At 30.7% G+C, this 27,999-nt stretch overlaps 2 protein-coding genes across 4 annotated transcripts in view; one reads left to right on the forward strand and one right to left on the reverse strand.

Moving 5' to 3' along the window:
- The window catches only part of LOC136989365 (sodium/potassium/calcium exchanger Nckx30C-like), a 60,322-nt gene extending 43,930 nt beyond the window's left edge, over positions 1-16,392 (forward strand). For both annotated transcript variants that reach the window (XM_067287481.1, XM_067287482.1), the window contains 4 exons: positions 9,091-9,228; positions 9,320-9,439; positions 13,141-13,277; positions 13,352-16,392. In XM_067287481.1, coding sequence (XP_067143582.1) covers positions 9,091-9,228; positions 9,320-9,439; positions 13,141-13,277; positions 13,352-13,616 — 660 coding nt within the window. In that variant the 3' untranslated portion in view covers positions 13,617-16,392. The remainder of the gene's footprint in view (positions 1-9,090; positions 9,229-9,319; positions 9,440-13,140; positions 13,278-13,351) is intronic.
- Positions 16,393-27,465: 11,073 nt separating this feature from the next.
- Positions 27,466-27,999, reverse strand: part of LOC136989370 (tyrosine-protein kinase JAK2-like) — a 36,560-nt gene continuing 36,026 nt past the window's right edge. For both annotated transcript variants that reach the window (XM_067287490.1, XM_067287489.1), the window contains one exon: positions 27,466-27,997. In XM_067287490.1, the coding sequence (XP_067143591.1) occupies positions 27,700-27,997 (298 nt within the window). In that variant the 3' untranslated portion in view covers positions 27,466-27,699. The remainder of the gene's footprint in view (positions 27,998-27,999) is intronic.

The raw sequence follows: 27,999 nt of genomic DNA on the forward strand, positions 1-27,999 counted from the left end.
TTCTAGCAACGCATCTGTGACAAGTGAAGTACTGCAAGGCCCAGAAGATGAATTAACATGTTTTGCTGCTGCTAGCAGCAGCAAAACATGTTAATTCATCATCTGGGCCTTGTTAGATCAACCTACCTTATATTTTGTAAGTTTGTTGCAGTAAACTATCATAGAAAAAGTTTTAATTTCGTGATTTACCTGTTAACTAGTAATATTTAACAATACTGCATGCTACAATCTTTGTTTGATCGTTTAAGTATGCTGTAAGTCCAAAAAGAATGGGAACCACTTTATTAGATAATCATTTCTATGACTCTTTTATTACAAACAATAACAAATTTTTTTCATGAATTAAATCATTTTCAAAGAAGCTTTACTTGACTGATTATATTTTAATAACAATTAGTTGTATTTAATTCTACGTTGAATAAATTTTGTGCTAGAAAAGAATTTAAGAAAATACACACTCGCTCGTCTTCAATAATCAATAATTCAATTCTGTTCGAATGTCCTTATTACAAATAAAATAACTGGAAAAATTGTAATACAAGTGATTTTAAACTACTTTTTGGTGCTAAAATATGATTAAAATTGATTGATGGTTATTAAAAATTATTTGTATCTAACCTCAATTATACTGTGTAAAATTCCTTTTGGTTTTATTAAGATTCCAATTTAAATAAAATTTAAAGTATCCTGCAATAGTATTATTCTCACTATGATTAGCGTCGTCTTAATGAAGAATTCAAACCTATAATCTTAATTTGATTTTTGAGTAATTAATCGAGTAATAATCATATATATTATGTTTTTGTAATATTCGTTAATATAAACGTATTTCTGTAAAGGAATACAAATGGTTATTAGTAATAGTATTTAACTATTATAATCAAATTACAATCAATACATTCATTATTTACAAATAATTTCAACAATTTCATACCAAGTTTATTTTCGGATAATGAAAAAAATATATGTTTTATATATACCTGTATATATATATTATATATATATATATTTGAAAAAACCACAATAAATGGTTTTTTGATTTGAAAAACTTATGAATTTAACATAAAACTTTAAAATATTCTACTTAAAACAGCTTTGAAAAGATTTTAATTTTAAATAAAGTATTTCAAACTCTTTCACGAGCTGAATCACATTTCTAATTTTAAAACTGTAGTTATACGATAACATAAAAACATTTTTCATTGATTTTAAAGTTGAAAAATGCTAATCATTTAAAGTTTGGAATACAATTTTAAATAAATAAAAATAGAAAATGAATAAATAAATGTGATATGCTTTTAGATAAGAGAAAATTTGATTTATTTTTATATCGGAAAAGAATTTAGACCATCTGATATATATATATATATATATATATATAGGACATCTATAATAATAGTTATCACTTTATTTGTCCAATAATCATCATTATTTGAGGACAGTATTAAATTTTGATTTGATTTTATTCTTTTTTAAATAAAATTCAACAGCTTGCTATTTATAAATAAATTCTTATAACAATAATATGAAAGAAGTTCAAATACTTTTCATTTAATAAAAAGGAACTAGATTCAAAATCCTGATTTTGAGTGCCGTTTTGAAAGATCGATACTTAAACTAGTTGTATATTTAGCAACTAACATCAAAATGTTTAGAAAATTGATTTAGATTTAGATTCATTTTTAGTTTCAGTTAACCTTTCATGCTTTTCTGGTTTATATTTGTAAAAATATAGATACTTAAAATTCATTTTGATTACCGTATTTTTCGGCGTATAAGATGATTTTTTAACCCAGGAAAACCTTCTCAAAAGTCGGGGGTCGTCTTATACGCCGGAAAATATGGTATATCATAGTTCAGAACATTTCAATAGAAAACCTAGTTTTTTATATGCAATGTTCTTGAAAGTCTTTAGTATTTTTTCAAAAAGTTTTATTATTGATATAAAAACTAATATTTTTCGAAATATTTCGTGTGGGATATAGAAAATTTATAAATTAATGCCGTCTATTGATGTTAGTGTGGAATTATTTAGTTTTAAAGACAAATGATTTTTCAAGATACAATCTTACAACAAAATAAAAAATAATATTCAAATTCATTGTGTAAATTTACAAAGAATTACTAAAAGTTCAAGAAATTTCTATTATTTGTGTAGAAACGAAATGTCTAAGAGCAGGGTCATTGAGAGTGGGAGCTGGAGACTTTTCCGGGCCATAGTGATTCCTACCCCTAAAAATTAATGTTATCTTTACTAAGAAGAAAAGTAAAATCTTTAAGACTGCTTTTTATTAATAAAGAAACATTCTACACATTTTATTTGTTCAAAAAAATGGCAAAAGAAGGACAACTCTACCCCGAGTACTATATAAACTCTCGACGGCCCTGCCTAAGAGTAGAATTTTGTTTTTAATCACTCTTCATTCGAGCAAATTGGAGGTTAATAAAATAATTCAAAATCATTTTCTTCAAATAAAAATTAAGAATAGTTCCTTTCTTTAATAAGTTATTAACAATATTTTATTTGCTTTTCAACATTGTCTAGCATTCTGTTCAAATATGCTTATATTTTACAAATGTAAATTATTGCAATACTGTATATAAATAGACTGTGCTTATAGGATTACATTATTTAAAATAATACTGATTATTATTGAAAAGAATCAGTTAATTCATCTGATTAATTGGATCAAAATTACTAAATTAGATATTATTTTTCAGAACAAACGACATATTTTTGGTTTCATATTTGTATTCTCTATTAATTTAGTTCATTTTATTGTATGATATTATTCGAAATCTATGGAATTTAACTTTCTACATTCCACACTGTTTTACAGTAGCCTTGCAGCTATAAGAAAATACATTTGTAAAATATAAATACAGGTACTCCTCACTTTACGACCCATCTGCTTAACGACCACTCGCACTTACGACCAATCGAGTTTCGATCTGCAATTCGAGGAATCCCTTTCTCGGCTTGAGGGTCGGTCAGTGGCGGATGGTGACATGCGCACTAAGCATACTATAATAGTCTTTTTATGAATAAATTTGAAGTTTGTTGCATAATTTGTATAATTTTACAACAATCCTATATTCCCGACGCAAGCTCTTCAGAACGGAACTCGGTCGTAAAGTGAGGAGTACCTGTAATTGCTAAATTCAGCTGCAAATAGTTTTTCATAGCTTTCTTTGTTGTGTTATTTCAGAATTTGAATAACCTTCCAATAAATAGATTACTAAGTATTCTAAGTTTAAATGTTTTAAGATAACTCATTGTTTATCTCTTCCAAATGGCACATCATTACAAATTTCACAAGTTTTAACAATAAAATTAAATATTAAATTGCATTAGAAAAGCAACCAAAATATCTAAAATGAAAAAGATTTCTTTTAAATAACATTCAGTAGAATATAAAATCTTTCGTTTTGTTATAGAAAGTATTGAAAATCTATCATTTGATGCAGTATTTTATTTTATTTCAGAAACCATTAGATCATCTATATGTGATAAACCCTAAACAGATTTAATATCAGTCAGCTCTATTTGTACTGTTGTATTATAAAATTAATCAGATTTTAATTTACTATTTAAACTACTACATTAATTAAATGTTACTCAGTTATTTCCTGATTCCAAGATAAGTTAGTCGTCATTCAAAATGAGTGAAAACAATTATTAAGCAAGAAACACATTTGCATATAAATCAATTATTCCTTGATTATCTATTGAGAATTATGTTCGGAATTAGAAATTTTAAAATGATTTGTCTTGAGAAAAATTGAATAATTTATATAAATATTTAAAAACGTTAGTTAATACTCACTCAATGTAAGTGTTAAGATATTTTTTCATAACTTCATATTAAATATTTATTAAAATAATTCAAAATTTATCTAAAATTTTTTCAATTCCACATCAAAGTAGGAAAATATTGTCTCGGATAGCATGCGACAAATGTATTTTTGTTTTGCTGTGTTTTAACACAATTAAAAACTCCAGATAAGGAGGCATTAAAGAAATTAAAAGAAATATTTTATTTGTGCAAGCGCTTTCGACGTAATTTACGCACGTCGTCCTCGGGCAGTTTGAATTCAAACTGCCCGAGGACGACGTGCGTAAATTACGTCGAAAGCGCTTGCACAAATAAAATATTTCTTTTAATTTCTTTAACGCCCCCTTATCTGGAGTTTTTAATTGTGTTAATACAACTGTTGGCGTGACATCCAAGCTAAGTATTTTGCTATGTTTTAGTTTCATTGTCTGTAATGGTCATATTTGTAAAATGCACATAGGGTTTCATCCTATACAGTTTTTTTTCTTAATTTAGATTCATGCTTATTGCATTTATAATATGTAAAATTTTCAGCATTAACTAATGCATAATTCAGCTTCCTTCTTTGCATTAATTTTTCATAGCACCAATTTAAAATTATTTTTAAACATTTTTTTTAACAGCTTCATTTGATTTCTAAGTTAAATGTAACAATAAAAAGTTTAAATATTTAAGTAATCAAGAAGCTCTTCACTATTATAATTTTTGTTTTGAATAGGCTCAGGGAAAATGGGAAAACAAGCCTGGCTCATCCAAACAACTACCAATGGATTGCTGGGTAAGGATAGAGGAGGAGGAATAAAAAAACAAAAGTAGATAAACGAAAGGAAAAATGGTAGTTTATTTTAATTCAGTTGATAATTAATATAACTTCATAATATGCAAATTTCTTCCTTTCTTCTTCATCTCTCCTCAAACATCTTTCTGTTTTGTGTATTTTTATTATTCGTGTATTCGGTTTATTTTCTATTTTCTATCTTTCTGCGTCATTGAACGCTTTATTAAAACAAGAATTACGGTTATCTTTTCATTGAAAAGACACTTTAGTTATATTTTTTTGCATTCTTGCAATTTCTTATCTAACGTTATAAAAAAAGAAACAAATGAAAAGATAACGTAAATTTCTTTTTATAAATTTCAATATAAAAAGTACTTAAGATGCGCTTCTTCTCTATCATTAATGCTATCTAATTTTCATTGTATATAAGTTGATTAAATATAGGAATTCTAAGTATTTATTTTAAATAATGTTTTTGATAAGAAGTGACTTATCATTAACACAATTGCAATAAGAAGTATATTTATCTAATTCAATCTATTTAGTCAAGAAATACTTTTCTTATATATTTCATTATATGAAAATTGTAACTATATTATCCATTAACAATCTATCATTAAAGGATCGTTCCAAAAGTAATGCCCCGCAAGCTTCTAAAAATTAATATCGGTCCTAATAACATTATTTCATAGGTAGAAAATTTAGGAATGAAATACTATTTTTCCATAAAATCATCTTTTAATTTCTGTCTTGTTGCTGCCATTAAAGAAGGATGAATAGTTCTGTGATGTTCTTGTTTATGATGTGACAGTTCTGTTATTACAGACATATTTGCTTAACATTGTAAGTTATATAATGAATATCTTCCTGTCTATTTTTGTAGACTATTATGTAATCTACAGAACTACATTTAATAGCATTTAATCCTCATATACTATTTTGAAAAAAATTGTAGACCCATAAATTCTTACTGTCATCTTTCTTTAATCTTAAGAATGGAGTTAGATAGACAAAATCTAAGACCAGATACGGAAAGCTTAGGGGCAGGAGGTCCCGATTAACCGTATATGTTATTTCAATTCAAAAGTTTTCCCCTGTAAGGAGTTAGATAGATGATGGCATGACTTTGTTGCTAACAGGAAAAGTATGATTTACAGGGGCTTGCTATCAGGAAAAGTGTTGTGTACAAGGGCAAGATACTACTAATTTGAGGCGAGGGGAGCATATTTAATTTAAAATATAAATTTTAAAAAACATGACTAAAAATTGCAGTCCAGAATTGTGACAATGTCACAATAAATAATTGCTTGTTTCTATTGCTTTATTCTCAAACAGAACGCATTGCTTGTAACAGATGTGCGAAATAGTCGCTAAATTTAACAAAATGCAGCGTTTGCAGAAAATGAATGAATTAAATATGAAGAGAACCAGAAAAAAAAATGCAAACTACGTAGTAAAAAATATTTCTATTTAAAGTATGAGGTTTATTTTTGGAATGATCTGTACACATTTATATGAAGAATTGCAAAATAATTTAAGCAGGCATTTCATGCATAATTATTGGTTTAAGAATCTTTATAAAAATATTACTTCTTACTTAAAAAGTGTAGAGAAAGAATAAACTAAATATAATGATTAAAATCAGTGCTGTCAAGCTACAGAGTAAAATGGGCCCCTTTTGTTTTTGAATAAAAGAAACGTGTAGAATGCTTCTTTATTAACAAAAAGTAGTCTTAAAGATTTTATTTTACATTAGCAAAAATAGCCCCATAGGTAGATTTTGGGGCTATTAAACTTTGAGGCCCATAGTGATTTCACTATGGGCCTCAAAGTACTAATTAATACTCCAGTAACCACCACCTTATAAGTTGCCGAGGGAGTTTTTAATTAAGAAAACTAACGTTTTCGATCTATTCCATAGATCAAAAACTAATTAATCGTACTAATTAATTCTTAGTTACTGTAAAATTCCAGTAAAAGGGGATAAAAAGCTAGTCGATAGACGTATAGTAAACTTTACAAATCAAAATATCTTTTTTTAAGTAGCAAGTTAGCATCTGTTTACTACAAAAATAGAAACAGTTTATTTGAAAGTAACTTCTGACAATGTGTTGCAAGATGTTTTAAGTATTGCCATTTCTGCTTAAATTTCCTTTAAAATACATTGCATCACTCTTGCTTCATATTTCTTGTGAAGACAATTTAAAAGAAACAAACAGCTTTAAATCCAGCAACAATTTTTTAGGAACAAACTTTTTCCACCATCTTAAATGATCTTCTTCAGGTTCTAGAACATAGTTTTAAAATGAAAGCTAGGTATGTGTATGAAAAATGAAATTATAAAATACAGTGTCTTATATTTTAAATTATTTACATTTTAAAACCCGAAGATAACCATTTAAGATGATTGAAAATCTTTTATTCAGTAAAAATGATTGCTCGATCTAAAGGGTTTTGTTCTATATTGTTTGAAATCTATCGAGTACAATAGGTTTATTGTCCGTTGTACATTGCAAAATATTTATAAGACAAATTAACTTACAGATTAATAAACAAATTCATCATCCATTCTTCTGTCGTAGTTGTTTTCATCATTGTATGTTAACACTATCAATGTATGATTTATTTGGTTATGACCGTTGCACGTTTCCAAAAAGACATTTCAGTTAAATGGAAAGTATCAAATAGGAACAATACATTACAGTCTTTAAATATATTCTGGAATATCTATCCGACAAAATCAATACAATAAAGGTCATTGTACACATACTTCTACATACTTAGATTGTTTATCTTTATGAATTACAGAATTCTGCTACTGTTAAATATGTCATCCTTGTAAAATGATTTTCAAAAGAACTGCTTCTAATTGGAAGAAATTTCTTAAATCAATAATTATACAAGAATTAATTATGCATAATAAAATATGATTTCTATATTTTTATATTCACTAAAACGACTGTTAGCTTTTAAAATGAAAAATGTTAAATTAGGGATAGTACAAAAAATTAATAAGAACTAATATATAGTTTTGGTCATTTGATAAAATAAAACAGATAAAAATCTATTAAAATATCACAAACATTAAGTTATAAATATGTAGAAACGTGAGAGATAGCTAGCACATGTATTTGCATGCAAATTAAAGGTAGTACTTATTTCTATCATTTATCCCTCATATTTCAGAAAATATCTTGCTTATCTCCTCGCATTCCGTGTCCTGTATATACTTCTGTAAGACGGTGGTACCCGTATATACCACCGTCTTACAGAAGTATATACAGGACACGGAACGCGAGGAGATAAGAAGAGACTTCGTCGACAAGCTCCAGTCAAGAGTCCGTAGATTTACACACACTCAAATATCTTACTATTCAAAATGTAAATAAAGCTCAACTGAATAAAACGAAACTAAAAAACTGTCGCCACAAATCTCTATCGCAGTAATTTATTTGCAACTAACATTTTTGACCATATTTAATGGTCTTTATCAAGTAACACCAAGTAAAATAATAAAAGAATGTAGAAAAAGCAGTAAATGCTTTTCTCTTAACGCATTTACTGTTTCTATGTTCTATTTCCCACGTACTCTGTTATTGTTCTATAAATTACTTTGCTAAAGATTTACAGTGACAGTTTTTTTTAACTCAACTTTCGTAATTTCTCTTTAATTTATTAAACTTTGTACATCAAACTTATTTTTCATTGAAATGATATTTTGGATTAGTTACCCGAATTTCATCATTTTTAAAAATAAATTCGACACTTGGCTCTATATTCATTACATCTTCTATATTTAAAGTAAGCAAAAGTTTTTTCATACTTTTTAAAAATGGAAAAAACCCTAAAGTTTGAGTGCCGAGACCCTAAAGACTGTTAACTACTTTAAACAACTCTCACGTACAACTTAATTAAAATTTAGGGTAATATTTTTTGAATGTCAAATTGTATATGACAATTTTATCAGTAATAAACTGTTCTCTTGTGCAAAGATTAATTTGAATAAACTGTAGTATTTCCAAAGAATTCTTCTTTGTCTTTAAAATTAGTCTATCTATTAATTCTATTCTCATTCTGTATTTTGGCATCTACTGCACTTAGAGAAAAGTAATTATAGTTTTATTATATCTGATTAATTATTTTGATTAACACTTGGCAACCATTCTTACTTACAAATCTATTTTTAGGTCCATTATTCATCCGTCATATAGCTCTACCTAAGTAGAAACTTAAAATCTCGAATTGATTATTTTTTATTATAAAATCATGTAATTGGGAAATAAAATTTTAAGCATTAAAATTTTATACGGTTAAAATCTTTACCGTTACAAAGGTATTTGAAGTTGACGTAAAAGTTTAGAAATGTGACGAATGATATTTGGAGTCTGTGGAATGCGTGCTTTCTTATTCTTAAATATATTCTTCGGTGTAACATTATCTATATTTATTTTATAATATTTTAATGTGTTTTATAAGGAACCACAAGACCCAGAAGAACCAGATGAACCTCTAGATCTCTCATGGCCTGACACATGTCATAAACGTATTAATTACATTCTGGTTGCTCCCATAGTTCTCCCATTATGGATAACATTACCAGATGTCAGGAAACCGGTACATAGACGACTTTACAAATCTCTATTATTCAAAACTAGCCGACGATTATTCGATTAATCAACCAAAATTGTACTTTTAATTTTTGTAGGAAAAAAGGAAATGGTTTCCTTGGGGATTTCTAGGGAGTATCATGTGGATTGCAATATTTTCTTATTTAATGGTCTGGTGGGCAACTCTAGTCGGAGACACCATAGGCATACCGAGTGAGGTAATTTACAATATTTCATTATTTTAAGCTTATATCTTTTTTTAATTTAAGCATTGACTTTAGTTTTTGTAACGGTTCAAATCGTCGATAAATACATTTAATCTGTCTTTGTCACGTAGATCCATTGGGCATTGGCAATTTAAATAACAAATGTTTAATGGATCCATAGTATAAAAGTCTATTGCAATTAATAGATTAGACTTAAAAATGGCTAAAAATATAAATAAATATAGCTTTTTTAATAGAGACTGGTCTAGCTTAAAAGTTTTTATTGTAGAGGTTATAAGAAGTTGAAATATATGATAAGAAATTATAGTATTGATATTTGTTTTCTGTTTATATGTACTTTTTTATATATTTAAATATAATATTTTTGCTTTAAGATATTTCATAAATATTAGAATATGATAATTTAAATGCTCTTCTATTCAATTATGCAATTTCAAAGCTATGTCACCTGATGATTTATCCTCCACGAGGACTCGAATAGAATGGGATAAATAGCATTCGTGAATGGAGCACGGAAAAAGCTTCATCACTGGATCTGCAATAAATATGAAAACTCCATTTTCTATAATACAGTTTCTGTAGTATGGCCTCAATATCTGATCTGAATGAAGTCAACAAAAAGAAAATTTGAATGGATCTCAAGTAGAAACAAGTAATAAAGTATTACAGAAAAATCTTGTTAATCTGAACTCGGATAGATCGAAATCTCGTTAGTTCGTAACTGTACTTTTGTCCCGGCCGGGGGGATAAAGACTTACACGTTAAGAAATTCTGTTAGTTCGAAATACAGCCACTTGGAAATTCGAAGTGAAAATTCTGTCCGAACTGCAATACGTGCACATTAACTCATTCATTTTCATTAAAGTGCCTCCATGCTATGAAAGAACAATAGACCAAGAACAACTCTAATCCGGTCAATATGGCTTCGCTTCTACAGTAACACCTTATTTTCAGGTGTTAACTTCACACATGAACTACACTTTTTTAAATAAACTGTCCTGTTGTTGTATTATAATTTTTTTCTGCAAACTTTCAATACTTTATACATGTTTAAATTATGAAAGTTTTACTAATATTTTACAATGAAATTATTTTCTGGTAATATTACCTTGTGGGGAAAATCTGAAATTCTTATTCATGAATTATTTTAATCAAAGAATAAATGCCTCCAAGAATTATATATCATATTGTATAAAAATTAAAATGTGCACACACAGTTTTAATGTTATGATAATTTTTCTCTATTTCTATATTAATTTCATTTCGAGTTGTCCATTTTTTTTTAAAAAAGACATTATGTCTTTTGTAAAAAATGCATTAAAATTGAAAATTATTTTCAACAAAAGTATCAAATTGTTCGTTCGCATTTTCTTAAAAGAACTGTTACTAATTTTCTATACATTTTTTTTATTTAATGATATGTTCAAGAATAATATCACAAAGAAAAATTAATTCCATCTGCTGTTTCTCTTGGTAACTAGGGCAACATATTTTCCAATTTTTCCAGATGTAGAGTTTATTATCTGTGCCATTTACACAATTAACTTGAATTTAAATAATTTATATTTAGTCAATTTTCAACATAAAATAAATTAATTTATCTATATATACTGTACTCTTACAAAAATAACATTTTTAACATACAAAAGCACAATAATAACCGGTATTTGCAATAAAAGTAAACAGTATAATAAAAATCTTGAAATCTCAATACTATATTTACTATTTAAGTTCAAATATATAACAAGTCTGTTAAAATTTCTAAAATACCCTGAAAAATATTTGCTTGATGAACTTCAAAATGCTTCTTTATAATTTAAATTGAAGATATGGTAATTATCATATTAGTATTAAACTCTGCAAATCTAATTAAATTAATAGTAAAATGTTAAAAATTTCAGAGATATTCCATAAGAATAAAGATATAGCTTGTCATATCCAATTGTCAAAATAGTTAACCGATTGATGCAGACACCAGTATTGTAAGTTATACGGCCAGCCACAATTTTGAATATAACAGATGATTTTGACTCACACGGATGAGGGATTGGAAAATGTCCCAACTTGTATTGTCAATAATAAAGTACGGTAAAACCTGTCAATTTGGACACCTCTTTATCCCGAATACTTCCATATCTTGGACACTTTTACATAAAGGTTTGGGTTTGGTGATCTGTCTGGATTCAGTTTTGGGTCCTTCAGAATGGTAAGCCGATGGCTTATCCACCTTAGCTATCTGATTTTCGTGAGACTTGCCCACCAGTGACCGTATGAATAAAATCTCTGAACACTAGACCGACTGGGAAGTGGTTTGCCCCTCACAAACAGACTGGCATGTGAAGTTTTCCAGGTTTTCTTCACATGTCTAACATCAAAATACGGGCAAGTTTACCATAGAAGGGCTTTCTTCCTAGGAGGAATCCCCTTGGCAGATCACTCGTGTTGATTTGCCATATCCCATTAAATCAATCATGTGACTACTAGTCCCTCACAAAGTACAATATAATGATTTAAAACAGCATTAAAGCTAAAGTTGTAGCAAGATTAAATGATGGTGATAGTGATTATTTTCATGTTTAAAATATTAATGTTGACTTTTTTTCAGGTACTGTATAGTACATTGATAATGCTGTTCACTCAACATATGCATATTTTGCTTGAAACATCTTAGAATAGACACACTATACCTGTAAATCTAAATTAATTTCCATGCTTTCAGAACAAAAACCACTCATTCTATAATTTGGACACATTCTTATGGAACAAAGAGTTCCAAACATAAACAGGTTTTACCGTACAATGGTATAATGGACCAGGTTTGAACCTAAATCTTTCAAATTGGTAGTTTAATGCTGTAACTATTGAAATTCAAATATTTTTCCTTTCTAAAATATTTATAAAGTGTAGATCTAAAATTCTTATATAATTTTCTTGTTTATTTTCACGTAATATGTAGTATTACGTGAAAATGTAATATTAAAGTTTATGTTCGGTCAAGCATGTTTTTATTAAGCAATATTTTTCATTTAAGTTCATTTCTTATAATTGAGAATAATTCAAAATAGAATGCAGTACTCGGCTAATTGGGCTGCAATTTGAAAAACTCGTAGACCTATAAATTTTCACTGTCCATCCATTTGTCTGTCTTTCCTTAATCTCAAGAATGGAGTCAGATAGATGAAAGACAAGACCGTATATGGAAACCTAGAGACTCGGTTATAGTTAATCGGGGCCTCCGGCAGGAGGCCCCGATTAACTATATACGAACTTCTGATGCAAACCAGAAGTCGTGTTATTTCATTTCAATACTTTGACCAGCACAACTATTAGTAAAGGAAAAGTATGATGTATAAGGGAATGTCACTACTAATTTGAGGTGGAGCGAACATATTTTAAATTAAATAAATTAAAAATATGATTAAAAATTGCAACCTGGAATTGTGACAATATCACAATAAACAATTGCTTGTATATAATTATAATTTCATTGCAACAAGCATCTAGTAATGAGAATTTCATAATTTTAATCGGTTATTTAATTCATTATGTGAAAAATAAGATCCGAAAAAGATTTTTCGGTTTATTTTTCTTCCTGTGTGATTCAAATGACTATCAATAGTGTATGTATTTTTGAGTAAATTTATCTTTATCTTTAATTACATTATTATTATTTAGTATTTGATTTATTTTAGGTTATGGGGTTGACGTTTTTAGCTGCGGGAACCAGTATACCCGACCTAATTACAAGTGTCCTAGTTGCGAGGAAAGGTTTCGGGGACATGGCCGTTTCGAGTTCCGTCGGAAGCAATATTTTCGACATAGCAGTCGGGTAAGTATGGCAACGTCTTGAATTCCTGGCACCCAAAATGGAAGCAAAGCCTAAGCCATTCTTTTCTCTTGCAGTCTTCCTTTACCCTGGTTGTTAGCATGCTTGATAAGTGGTTCTGTACACGTAAGCAGTGTAGGAATGGCATGTTCGATCTTTCTACTTTTTATGATGCTGATATTTGTCATAGTTTCCATAGCTCTTTTTAAATGGAAAATGAATGTTGGATTAGCAGTGGTTATGTTTCTTTTGTACTTTGTCTTCATTGCTGTCAGTCTTATGTTGGAATATGAAGTCCTATCTTGCACCAACATTTTGAGTACTTTCTCATCAGGAAACTAAGAACAATTCGACATTGTTATCCTCCTTTCATACAGAAAATGATACAGAAGGAAGGATTCAACACAATGTAGAACGGAATTAATCCACTAGTGGATATTTCTATATGAAGTGAGAAAAATAACCTGTACATAAGAGATAAAGTGTACATATATGTCACGTTAACTCTAATGATGTTAAAAGGTATATTTTATGAAAAGTTGAAAAAAAAAAAATGTTAAATAATCAAGAGTTTATGAGGAAAGAATGTTTGAGATATTTCTCAATTATATGTACAGTATAAATTATATATATCTATATATATAATATATATAAATACCTTTTACATGAATTAACTCAGGTTAGGTTTGTATATGGCCCGGAGGTGATTTTCAACGAAAAACCTATGTACAACGATCCAGAAAAATATTTCTAGAAAGAGTGCCTTGGTTCAAAAAACAAATACACATTTATTATTTAATTTTTAGTTCAATTTTATAAAGTCCCTCGGCATTTACCGTCAGTATTAGGATTATCTAAGAAAGGATTTTAAAAAGACGTACCGCAGACAACAGTTTTCAGTTATTTCTAACGTTTTATGTCTCGTCTCCAATAACAACGAAAAATAAAAAGCAGAAATAACTTTTATACTTTATCTCCTACCGTAAAGACGATAAAAATGGCTTAGCGATACAAACAATCTCAAATAACACAGACGACATTTTTATCCAGTATTACATTTGCATTCTTTACCATAACCTCTTTTTTTCGTTAGTCAATTTTTTCGAACTGTCGACAATAAATTTCAGGACCGAGTGCCTTGAGAATGCTGTGAAGATTTTGTGATGAAATGAAAATTGTAGAATGTTAACATTTAATGTTATATGCTTTCTATGCTCTTTTCCTTTCCGTGCATGCCTAGTTGTAAAATCAGTGTTAGTTTTATATAACAAAATGCACATTTGCTCACTGTAGTTGCCTGAGAACAAACTTTTGTCCTTTAATTAAAAAGCTAACACTAGAGAATGGACCAAAACTATTTATTATTTTAATTTTTATCCGTTTTTATTACTTGAGTTTCGATCCCTTGTCCTCACAAGCTGTGAATCCCAGATTTAACTAGCGTGAAGTTTTGGGTGTCTTCACTCATTTACTATTATGGGATTATTACAGATGGAATATGATTATATTCTCCAAATTTATATGATAATACAAGAAAATTGTTTACGATGTATTCCGTCCCTTGCTATTCAGATATGCACTTTTATCCCTCCAGGAAGAAAGTTTGTGTCGAATAAAGAGGGAGAGGGGAGTGATGGAAAAAAAAAATGAAAAAATACCTGGATGTTTGTTGTTGTGTTGAATATCTGTAGCAAAATTGTTATTCTGCTCAAGCAGTTAAGATCTGTGATTTTAATTACATGCCATCAAGTGATGTTAGCATGGAATATTCAAGTCGATACACAGTTTATCTCATTGAGAATCCTCAAATCAAAATACTAAGATCTAATCTTGTTTTTTTAAGCAAATGATCTAAATTTAAAAGACTAAAATAAATAGTTATTAACAGTTTTTTTTCTCTAATAGGTTCTATGCAACAATTATAAAGTTTCAGTTAATTTTAATTGTCGACATATCATTCACAAATAGAATACAAAATAAGCACATTAAATGGAAGTTTTGACTTGGGCCGTGCAGATTAGTTTTTTAACTTTCGGTTACTCGTTAATATTTCTTAAAACAGTAATAAACGTAAATATAGAAAATAACTATAATAACGTAAAATCTTACCAGTTCGGTTCTTTCCTTCTCTTTTAAATCGGACAAATCAAACACAAACCGGATTCGCGGCCTTCGTGAGATCAAAATCTTCACAGCCGACAAAGAAGACCAAAAAACATACGAGGAAAAAAACTAATAATAATATATAATAGTATAAATAAATAGTACACATATAAATGGACATTCATCAGTCATACAGAGACGAAACAAAAATAAAACAAGAAATGATCGATGACAATTTAACATTTATCATCGTTGCAATACCATTTCCATTATATTGTTCTTACAGCAGAATTCCTTGCTAATTATTATGTAAAATGTAGAAACTATGTATATTATACAGACTGCCAAATTGTATTTGTGTAAAGATAGAAAAGAGTGTATATATAACATATATAATATATATATAAATATATATCCATATTCATAAATATACTAAACCAACCAAAAGAGAAAATACATTTAAAAGTATAAAAGTAGTGCAATAAAAAATTCACTTCATTTGGTTTTGATGTTTAGAATGTGTCAAAATGTGAATTATAGTTTTCAAATTTAAAAAAAAAAAATATATCATTTTTGCTAGTTGTGTAGACTAAAACTAAAAACGAAAAATACAAAAATATTAGCGTCGTATTTATTTCCGCCGGCTCGTTTCTTTTATTAACGCCCGCATACGTCGTTTTCGTTTCCGACCGGACGTAACTTGACCGAGAGAATGTCAGAGATTAACAAATCTCCCAACAGAATATATTTAGAAAATATTTAATTTTCCATATTTGTTAATTATCTTCCCACTTTTATTAATAAAACTATGTTTTAGAGAGTTTATACAATTTAGCGTGTTCTCTCCATTTGCAAAAATTGAAGTCCTGTCATTGTTATCATCTATCCAAAGAAAAAAAATAATTAAATAATAGTTAACAATCTTGATGTGAAACTGTATAAATCAATAACTGGCAATTAGTTTGTCATCTGTACGCATCTGTATGATGATAAATAAAATTTTTAGAAGTAGAAATCTTGTATTGTTCTTTTGTTTGAAATGTATCGTGTACTATTTTCGATAAAAAGAGATTCATCCAAAGAGATCAGATTCCCTACTGTGTACTACATCTCAACTTTACACTGTATATATACATTAAGCATAACTCCATATCAGGAAATTTATAAAGAATTAAACAGATTTTCATATCGGATTTTATTGAGATAAATAAGACCATCAACATCTTCGGTAAATAAAAGAAAAGGGATCAAAGAATTAGTAACATGGATAACACATCCTTTTTTTTACGGTTGGAAATTTTAATTCTTTCTTTATAAAAAAAAAAGTAAAGAATAAACAGAAGAGAATTTCATTTTCATTAATTATGTATTACACATTTATATACTAATAAAGATTAAAGATCATTTTGCATACAGAAATGATATACAAAGGACATCCAGAAAATAAAGAACATTTAGCTATAAAAAATAAGAAACGATAAAACCTTTTTCCTATCGTTACTAATTAGTATAAGACCAATTACTTTCCTACATAGTCACCATTATGATTAAAGCACTTTTCATAGCTTTACGCTAGTTTTTGTATTCCTTTGTCACACTTCCATCATCAGTGCTTTCAGCCAGTAAGTGATAGCTTCTTTCACCTCTTGTCCATTCCAAAACATTCCAAATCCACCCAAAAACTCTTTCAGCTTGGGAAAGAGATGAAAGTCACTGGGACCATATGGCGGATGGTCGAAAACATCCCGGCCAAATTTCTGAAGCGCGGCTTAAGCAGCTCGGTAGAACGTGGTAGCGCGTTATCTTCCTCGATTAAACATTTCTCGCATTTGCTTCATTCGTAATGTGATTGCCGTACACTTCTGTGATCGTTTATGAATTTCTACAGGTTAATTGATGGCAGTAAATTACTATACAGTGCGCTATGCACAAATGTTCTTTATTTTCTGGACACCCCTTGTATAATACATATAAAATTTGATTATTCATTTTGTACTGATTAATAAAATATGGAATTTTGAACTGATCCTTCCACTTCTTGTATAAATGTAAGTCTCAATGTAAATGATTTTGATTTATACAGAATCAATTTACTGCATCAATTGAGAAGATTAGGTGTAATCAGTGGTGCCCCAGAGAGAGGACCGAAGGGTGCGGAAGCACCCTCCAAGAAAAAATACCACCAGAAAATTTTCTAAAAATCTTTTCCTTATTAAAATTCATTTTTGTATTTATATTGTGTTGTGTCTTCTATTTTTATACTACTTATGAAATAGCATCACACAAGGTGAGAATTTTATTGGGAAACAGAGGATGGAACCGAGATTTTAATCATCACATTTTAATTACTAACATGTTTAAAATGTCTCACAGAATATTAAAACAATTCCTAAACAAATTCAAAATTTAATCCTAACAAATATTGCATAAATTTATATCTTTAAATCAATATTTTTCTTTAATTATAATGAATAAAACTTATATAGAATATTTTTTGTCAAATGGCTTAGCCGAACAGAAAACTAAGCCAGAAATTTTAAATTAATCAGATGGAGGACTAAGGGCACATAGTTGTCTCCCCGGTCGGCACAGCAGGGGACCAGTATGGTTAAATCTTCTAAATTAATTGGTGCGCAAATACGAAGTTGAAGAGATGTCAAAGTCGCACGATTGGCAGTGCTTGTGGACGATAAGGCATTGCAAGTTTGAATCTTTTCATCCAGAACATCCTAAATTAATTAAATTCTAATTAATAAAAATTAAAACGGGACGGAGATTTAATCGTATACCTTTAGTCCAAATTACTTTACATCTATATATTTAATTGGCCGAGTTACGACCCGACGAATCTGACGTTATCGTTCGATTAAATGACAATTTAAATTCAAATTATTTTGAAGACTAAATTTCAATATTTTTGATTGATTAATTATTGTTTTTTTTTAAATATTAACATTTTTCTTTTGTTAAAAAATTAAATTGAATAAGTTATTTATATAAAGTAATATCACTCAAATGATTTATGAGATGTTTTTAGGAACAAGGTACTGTACATGTGTAAATTGGGGTCATAATATATTTAATAATTTACTAGATTATAATAAATTATTTAATAACTTAGATCAATATATCTCTGACTTGAATAATGAAAGACCATTTTTGAGACTCTAAATTTATTAAATTCTATAAATTTCCTTCTTTATTCTTCTATTGAAGCTAAATTTGATAAAATAAAGTGTGTAGACATTTTAAATAGCAATAATAATAAATAACTTGAAGAAGTTTATACAAATATTCAAAAAGAAATTATATATATTATTTACAGATTTCTAGAAAGTATTAATACAGGCTCAACTTTGATCCAAGGGAGACAATTTGTCTCTTGACCCAAGCTTTACAGCAAATTGCATAAAAACACAAGGTGTCACGTAGACAGAAGTTAAAAGTAAATTACTCAACACATATTAAAAAAATTTGAGTATGTCTGCAGTAGGCATACTTTTAACTTTGTACCAATTAAATCTTGTAATGCCTCGGCAATTATGGACAATCTAGAGCTTTGTGTCTTCTCGTCGGACGTGATCAATTCTAGAGAGCTACGTTTTATTTTAAAAAATTAGAAAATATCTTCTCAAACACCACAAAACTAGCTCTAAAGCCACGTGTACGCTTTAGAGAAAATTCCGGTGACATTTTTCTTTTGCTAGCGAGATCAATCTAAAAGTGTGTATATACACAACACGAAAACTTGTTCTCTAAATCTCAGCTAGAGAAATGTTAGATCAACTCCACCCAGATTTCTCTCTCTCTCTTTTTTTTTTTTTTACTCTTTCTGCCCTAGGAAACTAAGAGAGCCTTTTTTCAAGCCTGTTGTGAATTTGTTTGGGCTGAAGTAGGGCAGCCAGTTTTATCATCAGGTATGTAATTACAGTAGAGCATTGATTATCCGACCCCCGATTAACCGACTTATTGGTTAACCGACCGCGTTCTAGTCGGCAAATTCAAATGTCCGCTAGTGATGTGGCGCTACAATATTTGGTTATGTCTTCGCTACTTTATTATTTTTGTTAAATTTTTGCATGTTTTAGCTGGCAGCACTGGCTCGACCATGAAAGGGAGGCTAGTATTTAAACCAGGCCTAATACACTATACTAATAATGTATTTTTTCATACTTTTCGGTTATCCGACCAACCCCAGTCCCCAATTAAGTCGGATAATCGATGCTCTACTGTATAAACAAAACATAACAACCTTATTGCACTTTGAACTTACTTTTGAAAATTATCGCTAACGTTTTCAGTCCACGTCTAGGACCTTCTTCGGACAGATTTTTGAAAAAAGATTCTTTCTGGTGTTTGTGGTGTTCTATTTAGCTGCAATGTATTTGAATTTCAAATGTTTCTTTTAAATATATGCACATGTGTTGTTTGTTATGGCGTCGGGTCGTACATAGCTTGTCGTGCCATCGAGATTTGTTTTTTGTCTTTAAAATTAATTAAAAGGCCTTGGCAGTCTGCTTTAAAAATCTACAATGCCTCCAAATTCCTAAGTTGGTTTATATAGTGGGTTTTCATATTATGGTAGCCAGTTGTAGTTCTGGTGTAATCCTGTTCTCACTGATATATATAGCCAAAGCAATGGCTTTTTTCTTGTTTTCGATATTTGTTTTGTTTTCGGGGAGGCATTGTTTGAGAGATGTTCTTGTAGACTCGATGTATACAAGGTCTCTATTAAATCTGTTATCCTTGAATGGAATTTTATATACTCCCAGTGTTCATTCTACGTCTGCTTGATCCTTTTCACTCCTAAGCATTTTGAATGTATCAGGCTTACGTCCGTAAGCGATTTCTGTATTAATATATGTCAATGTATCTTTTATATATTTCAATATTGGAAAGGAATTTGGGAATGATCTTGGCTTCTAAGAAATGCACTACAATTTCAACCAAGTCACCTGATAGTGGACTACCCATAGGTACTTCTCTGTTTTGAAGGAACATCTTCCCATCCAGTTGTAAGCAGGACGTGTAACAAAGCATATGAGATAGTTCTAGTATTTGTTTATGGTCCACACAGTTCGCCACCTTTGTCATAAGCCAATCCCGTATACTGCATAACAGGGCTCCAGTTTAACCTATGGATATAAAGCCTTAAAGAATCTTTTTTCAAAAATTTGTCCAAAGAAGGTCGTGGACTGAAAATGTGATAATTTGTTTATAATTAACACTTTGTTTAGTGGATTGTTTTTATGGGTATGTAATTATAGTAGAACACCAATTATCCAAATTAATCAGAGTAGGACAATCAAATAACCAATTTTTTTTATAAAAAAATCATACTTGGTTGGAAAGGAATTAAAAGCTAAATACCTTAAATAAATTAAAATAATATTAATTTTAATTCTAGTACAATAGTAAAAAGAAATTAAGGTATAGAAATTTAATGCATATAAATGATTAGAAATGAAAAATAAATTATTATTTCTAATCATTTTTATGCATTTATTAAAACTAAGCACTAGTCTTTCATTGTAATCAGGGCTGCGGTCTGTAATCAGAGTCATCAAAAAATCCGCCAACTCCGAATACTTTTTTACTTCCCACCTTGTTATGTATATAAAATGGAAAAGTATTGGAATCGTGTCAAATTTGACCCTCTGAGTTTTTTGCAAATCTACACATTTGGAGACCTCCTGAACCCAAAAAACGTCAAATAAAGGGGGAAAATCTCTGTGTGTGTGTGTGTGTTGGAGTCTAATTTGTTTCATTTTTTTATTCTCTGTTCCAAGATATTAAATAATATCTCAGAATTGGTAAAGTTTAAGTACCGTATTTTACGGACTATAAGACGCACCTGAATTTTGGAGGCAATTTTTCGAAGAAAGAAGAACGTCTTATAGTCCTTAAAATACGGTAACTAAATTTGACACAGTAGCTTATGTATAAAAGGGCATTAACGCTATTAAATTTTGATTCTTAATTAAAGGTAGACTATTTTACTCGTTATTAGCGTTCGCAATTTTTATAAAACTCGTTTCTATCCTCAAAATTAAACTTTTTGTCATTTTATAATAGTACAGTTAAAAATGTTCTCACCTGAGATGTTAGAATGTGTATGGGGCACAATTTAGTTCAATCATTTTGAAGCTTAATAATTCCTGTGTTAACTAAAAATCCAGTTTAGAGATATTTATGTAATAGTAAAATTAATAATAATGAGATAGCTCAATAATAGCCCTATAGAAGATTGGGTTAATGTTACCCTAGGTGCCAAGATGGTGGCTCATCTCTGATTCCAGCAAGAAAACAGTGGGACGCACGTTCTAACCTAACCTATTCTAATAAATTACCATAATTATTAGCAACCAAATTATTAGAATAGGTTAGGTTTAGAACGTGCGTCCCACTGTTTCCTTGCTGGAATCAGAGACGAGCCGCCATCTTGGCACCTAAGGTAACATTAACCGAAGATTGTCAATAGTCATTATTGTATCGTGCACATGTGCTTAACATACTTTCTTATTTTTCAAAATAACTCGGCACATCTACGTTCCTGCTGGAATATCTGATGCAGAAAATGAGAACCATCTGCTGCTACATTACATCCACTGCAGCAGTCAAATATAACAAAAACATGCTAAAGGTATTCATAATTAATTTAAACAATATTTTGATTGGAAATGTATTCCACGGCAATCTGAAGATACAATACAAATGATCGATGCATAGTAATTGTATGTACTATAGTTCACAAACCTCGTATCTCCAGTAGCGGCATAATCAAAATGGCGTGTCGCAGCTCATGTATGGTCGCAAACCTCACGTTTCTGGTATGTTTGATTTTAGATAAGTTAAAATTCATTGTGACAAATGTGATATTTCTCTCAAAAACCCAGTTTTTGATGCCTCCTGTAATATAGGTATTTTGGAGATATGAGGTTTGTAAATTAGGCCAACAATATGTAGTGTGTTACTGTAAATAAATGCAAATAATAATAAAGGTTTCTACTTACTTACCTAACCACACATGACTTTGTACTTCTGAAGTCGTGTTGTCCACACACAAGGCATCAAAAGAAAACTCCCACTTGCTCTTCCACAGACAACATCTGCCCCATCATTATTTTTCTTTTCTCATTTTTGTAGTTTGGCATTCCTTTGGCACTTTAAATTGTGCCATTTTTCAATTATTTCTTCTTATTATTTGATTTGTTTTAAAGCTTTGGCTTTTTTGTATCTTTCTCTATATAGAAATTGCAATGTGTGTTGAGTTTAGATTAGGCCACTGAAGAAACCCCTCTTTGTTCAAGCTATTGCACAATGATAAGGCTGATAAACTATGAGGACCAAGAGTATACAGAATCCCTAACAGAGATGACGTGGGAGCTACTAACAATTCCTTAGCCCGAGGGAACACGGTTACACAATTCAAAGAAGGAAACGGGTCACGGCACTTTCCACCTTTGGGCATAGCGGTTAATCTGGGTGAGAAATACCACTCACTGCTTTTAACCTTTAAACTATTGAGGATTAGAGACCCTTGAAATACTATTTAAATATGAGTCTGCCTGGATAATTTAACTATAAATATTCATTTATTATGACTCCTCTACACCACCCATTCCGGCTTCCCCTTTTTTGTCAGACATTTTAATTTAACTTATTTTGTGTTACTTTTCTACTTGATTGATTGCTAATTTAATTTTCAATATACTCTTCACATGCATTGACACAATTTGTTTACTAAACTTATACATATATACAGTTAATTTTGAAGTGTTATAATCAATATATACATTTATAAATGGTTTTTTGTGTCTTTTCTTTGTATATTATGTTCCTGAATTTGAAAATCTGAAGGAATACAGTTTAACTTTAACAATGTTCAAGTTTAGAATGTAAAATAAAGATTTTTTTCTACTTTAAATCTGTTTGAATTGGATAGCATTTTATTAGAATTTAGAATTCCGGGTATTTTATAACATAATCTCTCCGAGATGGCCTTTAAGAGGTCAAAAACATTTGCTTAATTAAAAAACTGCAGGAAGAAAGATATGAATTGTTAACTAAAGTTAGACAAGTGTATACCGGTGATCTGTAAGCCATTCACACTATTCTTCTAGGCTATACTGTAGTACCGTACCGAGTACTAGGACTCTACTGAGTGCCGAGATAATGAGACCGCCGTACCAAGACATTAATGTTTACATTATTTAAAGACTTTTAGTTAGAGAAAAATCTAGCTGAAAAGTCTGTAGTGTACACATAACAGGAGGCTGCCATTTGCAAAATAATATACTACAAATTTGTACTGTTCTACTCTCTACTGACACCGGGATTTATAAACTACAACTCCAAAACGAACCTGTTACCAGTGTTCCTTGCGAAAATCGTCCCACGATCGTCTCACTAACGTTTTCGAACTTATAAAAGTTCTTTTTCAGGTGAAGATGGAAGAATTTGAAAAAATAGAATAGAAGGTTTTAAATTGAACCGCTTCGTCTAATTCCGTCTTGGCTGACATGGGCTGTAGTGTCCGGGTGTTGGTTATCGTTTATGCGCTTCGAAAAGGACTTGCCAGGCCAATGAAATGTTGATCTCCTCTTTTTGGTTGATGCAGATATTATTAAAGCTCATTTTATATATAGCGATAGCTTCTAACTATTTTATATGTTCCGGGTGGGGCGTCGTTACGATGATTTTAGCCTTATCTAATTCTGCCTTGATATCTTGATCGGATGCATATATACTTAGCGCCGTGTTGAGTTTCCGGTGCTGTAGGTCAACTTGGTGTTCTTTTAATCTGGTCTTTAATGAGCGCTTAGTGGAACCGATGTAAATGAGCTCTCTTTGCCATCTGTTGTCCATTAGAGGGATAGAGTACACTCCATACATTCTGTTGGGATCCGGCGGGTCTTTGCAGTTTTTTAGGATTTCGGCTATTGTGGGGCCTCTTCGATATGCTATCTGCAACTGCTGTCTTTTGGCTACTTCTCCATATACTCCTCTAACGTATGGGTTGTATGTGATAGGAAGCCTTGCTAAGTCTTTTTTGTCAGCGCTATCCTTTGCTTGTCCAGCGGGCATGTTTCCTTGGTGATGTTGCCTGGTTATATGCTGTATTAGGGAAGGGTATCCATGGTCCGTTGCGACTTTTTTAAGATAGAAGAACTTTTATAAGTTCGAAAATGTTAGTGAGACGATCGTGGGATGATTTTCACAAGGAACACCGGTAACAGGTTCGTTTTGGAGTTGTAGACTACAAATTTGGTCAAGTCCAAAATTGCTGATATTTGGAATATGACCTAAGTTGATTAAGAGCTCTGTGGAGTAGTTCCACATAACTTGATTTAAATAATATACCAAGTAGGCTTATTGACAGGGGCACCTATACATTGAGGCAAATGCCCCCTTTTCATCCTGTTGCCCATTTCTTAATCCTCTAGGGGTCCAAACAACAGAATATTAGAGATTTCTAGCCTATTCTGCAAATAGAAATGAATAAACAATATTTGTCCATTGACCCATGCAATTTCGTTGAATGTTGAACAAAACCCCATTTCTTGTTTTCAAGGCCAAGTTAGTCCCAAGTACAACCAGTGCCACCTTGTGGGAACACTGATCTGATGATGAAGCTACTTGTAATGTACAATGCCCTTTTTTTTATAGCTTGTGCCTCTCTTTTTCATAGTCAGCAGGAGCAGCAGCATATTGATATAATATAAATTTTAATGAGGATTTTATATATTTACATATTGATGATTTTAATGATTTAGAATAACTTAGATAAATTTGAAAAAATACTCATTAAAAGACAAATTCAAATCTGCAAACTCTATGTATTTAACATATGTCTTAATTATGCTGTCCGAAGTATTAGGTACTTCTAGACGTATTTATCGTCGTAAATTTAAAACGATCATATAAAATATATTGCCTATTAGCTTGTACATTGGATTTTTATATTGAATTGAAAGAATGGACATTTGAAATATTTATATGCAAGGTGTTAACAAACATTTTCGGTACTGGTCCTGTAGCACAGCAACAGAGAGCAGTACAGGGATGTGTCGGCAGCTGTGGGGAGTACTGATTGTTGGAAATTAGTATGCCGAGTGACATTGTTCTGTAAAGAATCATTTTTGTGCTACGTGGAGTTGAGTGACCACATGCACAAGCCCATTTGCAATTTCAGTATGGATGACAAAATTGAGTAGAGAGCTAACATCAAATTCTCTGTTAAACTCAGAAAAACTGGAAAGGAGACCATCAAAATTATTCAGTAGGCTTATGGGGATGCTGCAATGAGTAGAACGAGGTGTTTTAAGTGGCACACACATTTCAAGGATGGCAGAACATCGCTGGAAGATGATGACAGATCAGGTTCATCATCCACAAGCACAACCTCCAAAAATGTTAAAAAAATTAGAATTGTGCATGAAGATCATCAGAACCATTGCAGACATTGTTGCCATCATCAATGTGTCATATGGGACAATCTAGGCAATCCTGACGACAGAGTTAAACATGCACCATGTCTCTGCAAAGTTTCTGCCCAGACTTCTTACACAAGAACAGAAAGTGCACTGTGTTGAAGTGTGGAAGATCGTCAGCAGGTTGTGGATGACCCAAACTTCTTGTCGACGATCATCACTAGGGACGAGACATGGGTCTATAGTTACAACCTGGAGACTAAACAACAGTTTTTGCAGTGGAAGAACCCAACATATCCATGACCAAAGAACGCAAGGATAGGTCAGGAGCACAACCAAGAGCATGGTAATCATTTTTTTCAACGTTTGCAAGGTTGTGCACCGTAAATTTGTCCCCAAGGGCAGGACCGTCACGCCAAGTTCTACTGCAGTGTTCTGAGATGACTAAGGAGAACATTTGGTGAAAGAGACCTCAACTCTGGAGTTAATGCAACTAGGTCTTCCATCATGACAATGCATCTGTTCGCAGAGCATTGCTAACATGTCAGTTTTTAGCCCGTATCATCATCATAACCCTTCCTAATCTTCCCTACTTGCACGATTTGGTTCCCAGTGATTTCTTCCTGTTCCCAAAGATAAAAATGAAGCTGAAAGGTTGCTGTTTTAAAAACGTAAAGGAGATCCAACACGAATTCATGAAGTGCTTGACACCCTTGAAAAAAAACTTCTAGAAAGCTTTTCAGTCAGTATTTAAAATCAGGAAAGACATTATTCTTCAATATAAATTTATCATCCAAACAAATTATATAATATAATATATTCTAAAATATTCCTGCATCTGAAAAGATATTGATCTAGAATGGTCACGAGCAACCTGCAATATCCTAATAGGTGGCCCTTGGGCTTTGGCAGTGTATTTCTATTTTCCCATTTTCTGCTTCATACCATTATGTAACCCTAATTAAGCTGATATTTGTGACAAAGATCATTCAAACTAAACTGGACTAGTGAAAGATGAAAATAAACTATATATTATTAGTTTGCATACCATTAGCATATATTATTTTAGTAGCTAGTTAGGTTTAGTTTTATTCATGTATGACAATGGGTGATCTGCCAAGGAGGTAATGTCTGCTGAGAGGTCTTTTATGGAAAATTGGCCCATTTAGGTGTTACTAACGTGTTCCAGAAAAACCAGAAAATTCCATGTAGCCAGCCCATTGGCAAGGTAAACCCGTAAAACAACTACCTGTATTCAGTGGTTTTATCCACTCAGCCACTGTAGACACTTTAGTATCTAGTGTGTGAGCAGTTACAAAGTGTGTTGATACTTCTTATATATGTTTTTCACACATTTTTTTTCTTATATAGACTTTAAGCTTGCAACTACATAAGAAAAAATGCATATAGCTCACTGGAAGCCTACAAAATACACTTGTGGCCCACATCCAGAAAAGGTTGCTCATCACTGATCTAGAGTGTTTGCACTCTGATGTGTAATTGAAAGCATTCACATCTTAAATTACAATGTCTTTTTACAGAATTAATAATTTATAGAGTATATTTCTATAATTATTAATTTGAATTTATGATGCAAGTGAATTTGTATGTGATTTGAATAAATTTTAATAATGCCAGTCTATACTATAAAGGTATTTGGAATAAAAGGAACAGTTTAATAGAAACAGCGAAAACAAATCATAATAAAAATATTTCTGGTAAATTTCTTACCCAATTTACACATGAATTACATCTAATATCAGAAGAGTATTATTCTTATCATATAATACATATGTACAAATCAGATCGCAAGTGCTTAAAAACATTGCTAGAAATAATATATATATATATATATGAATAATACAATATTTTATCAAAATATATTTTCATTAAGTCCAAGAACTCTTCCTGAGATCTTCAATTTGTTCTCTGATATCGGAAAAGGACGGCCTTTTGTGGGAATCCGAATCCCAGCATTCTATCATCAGTCTGTATATTTCTACGGGACATGATTGAGGACAACCCAGTCTGGTGCCCTTCTGGAGGGCCTCGGCTAGTTTTGTGTCGGAAATTCCCGGTATAATGGGATTTTCTCCGTAAGAAAACATCTCCCACAATGTTATTCCGAAACTCCAAACATCCGATTTATGAGAGAATTTTAGATGCAGAATACTTTCCAAGGCATACCT

The sequence above is a fragment of the Centruroides vittatus genome, unplaced genomic scaffold (assembly GCF_030686945.1).
Source record: "Centruroides vittatus isolate TY-2023 unplaced genomic scaffold, ASM3068694v2 scaffold_490, whole genome shotgun sequence".
NCBI lineage: Eukaryota > Metazoa > Arthropoda > Arachnida > Scorpiones > Buthidae > Centruroides > Centruroides vittatus.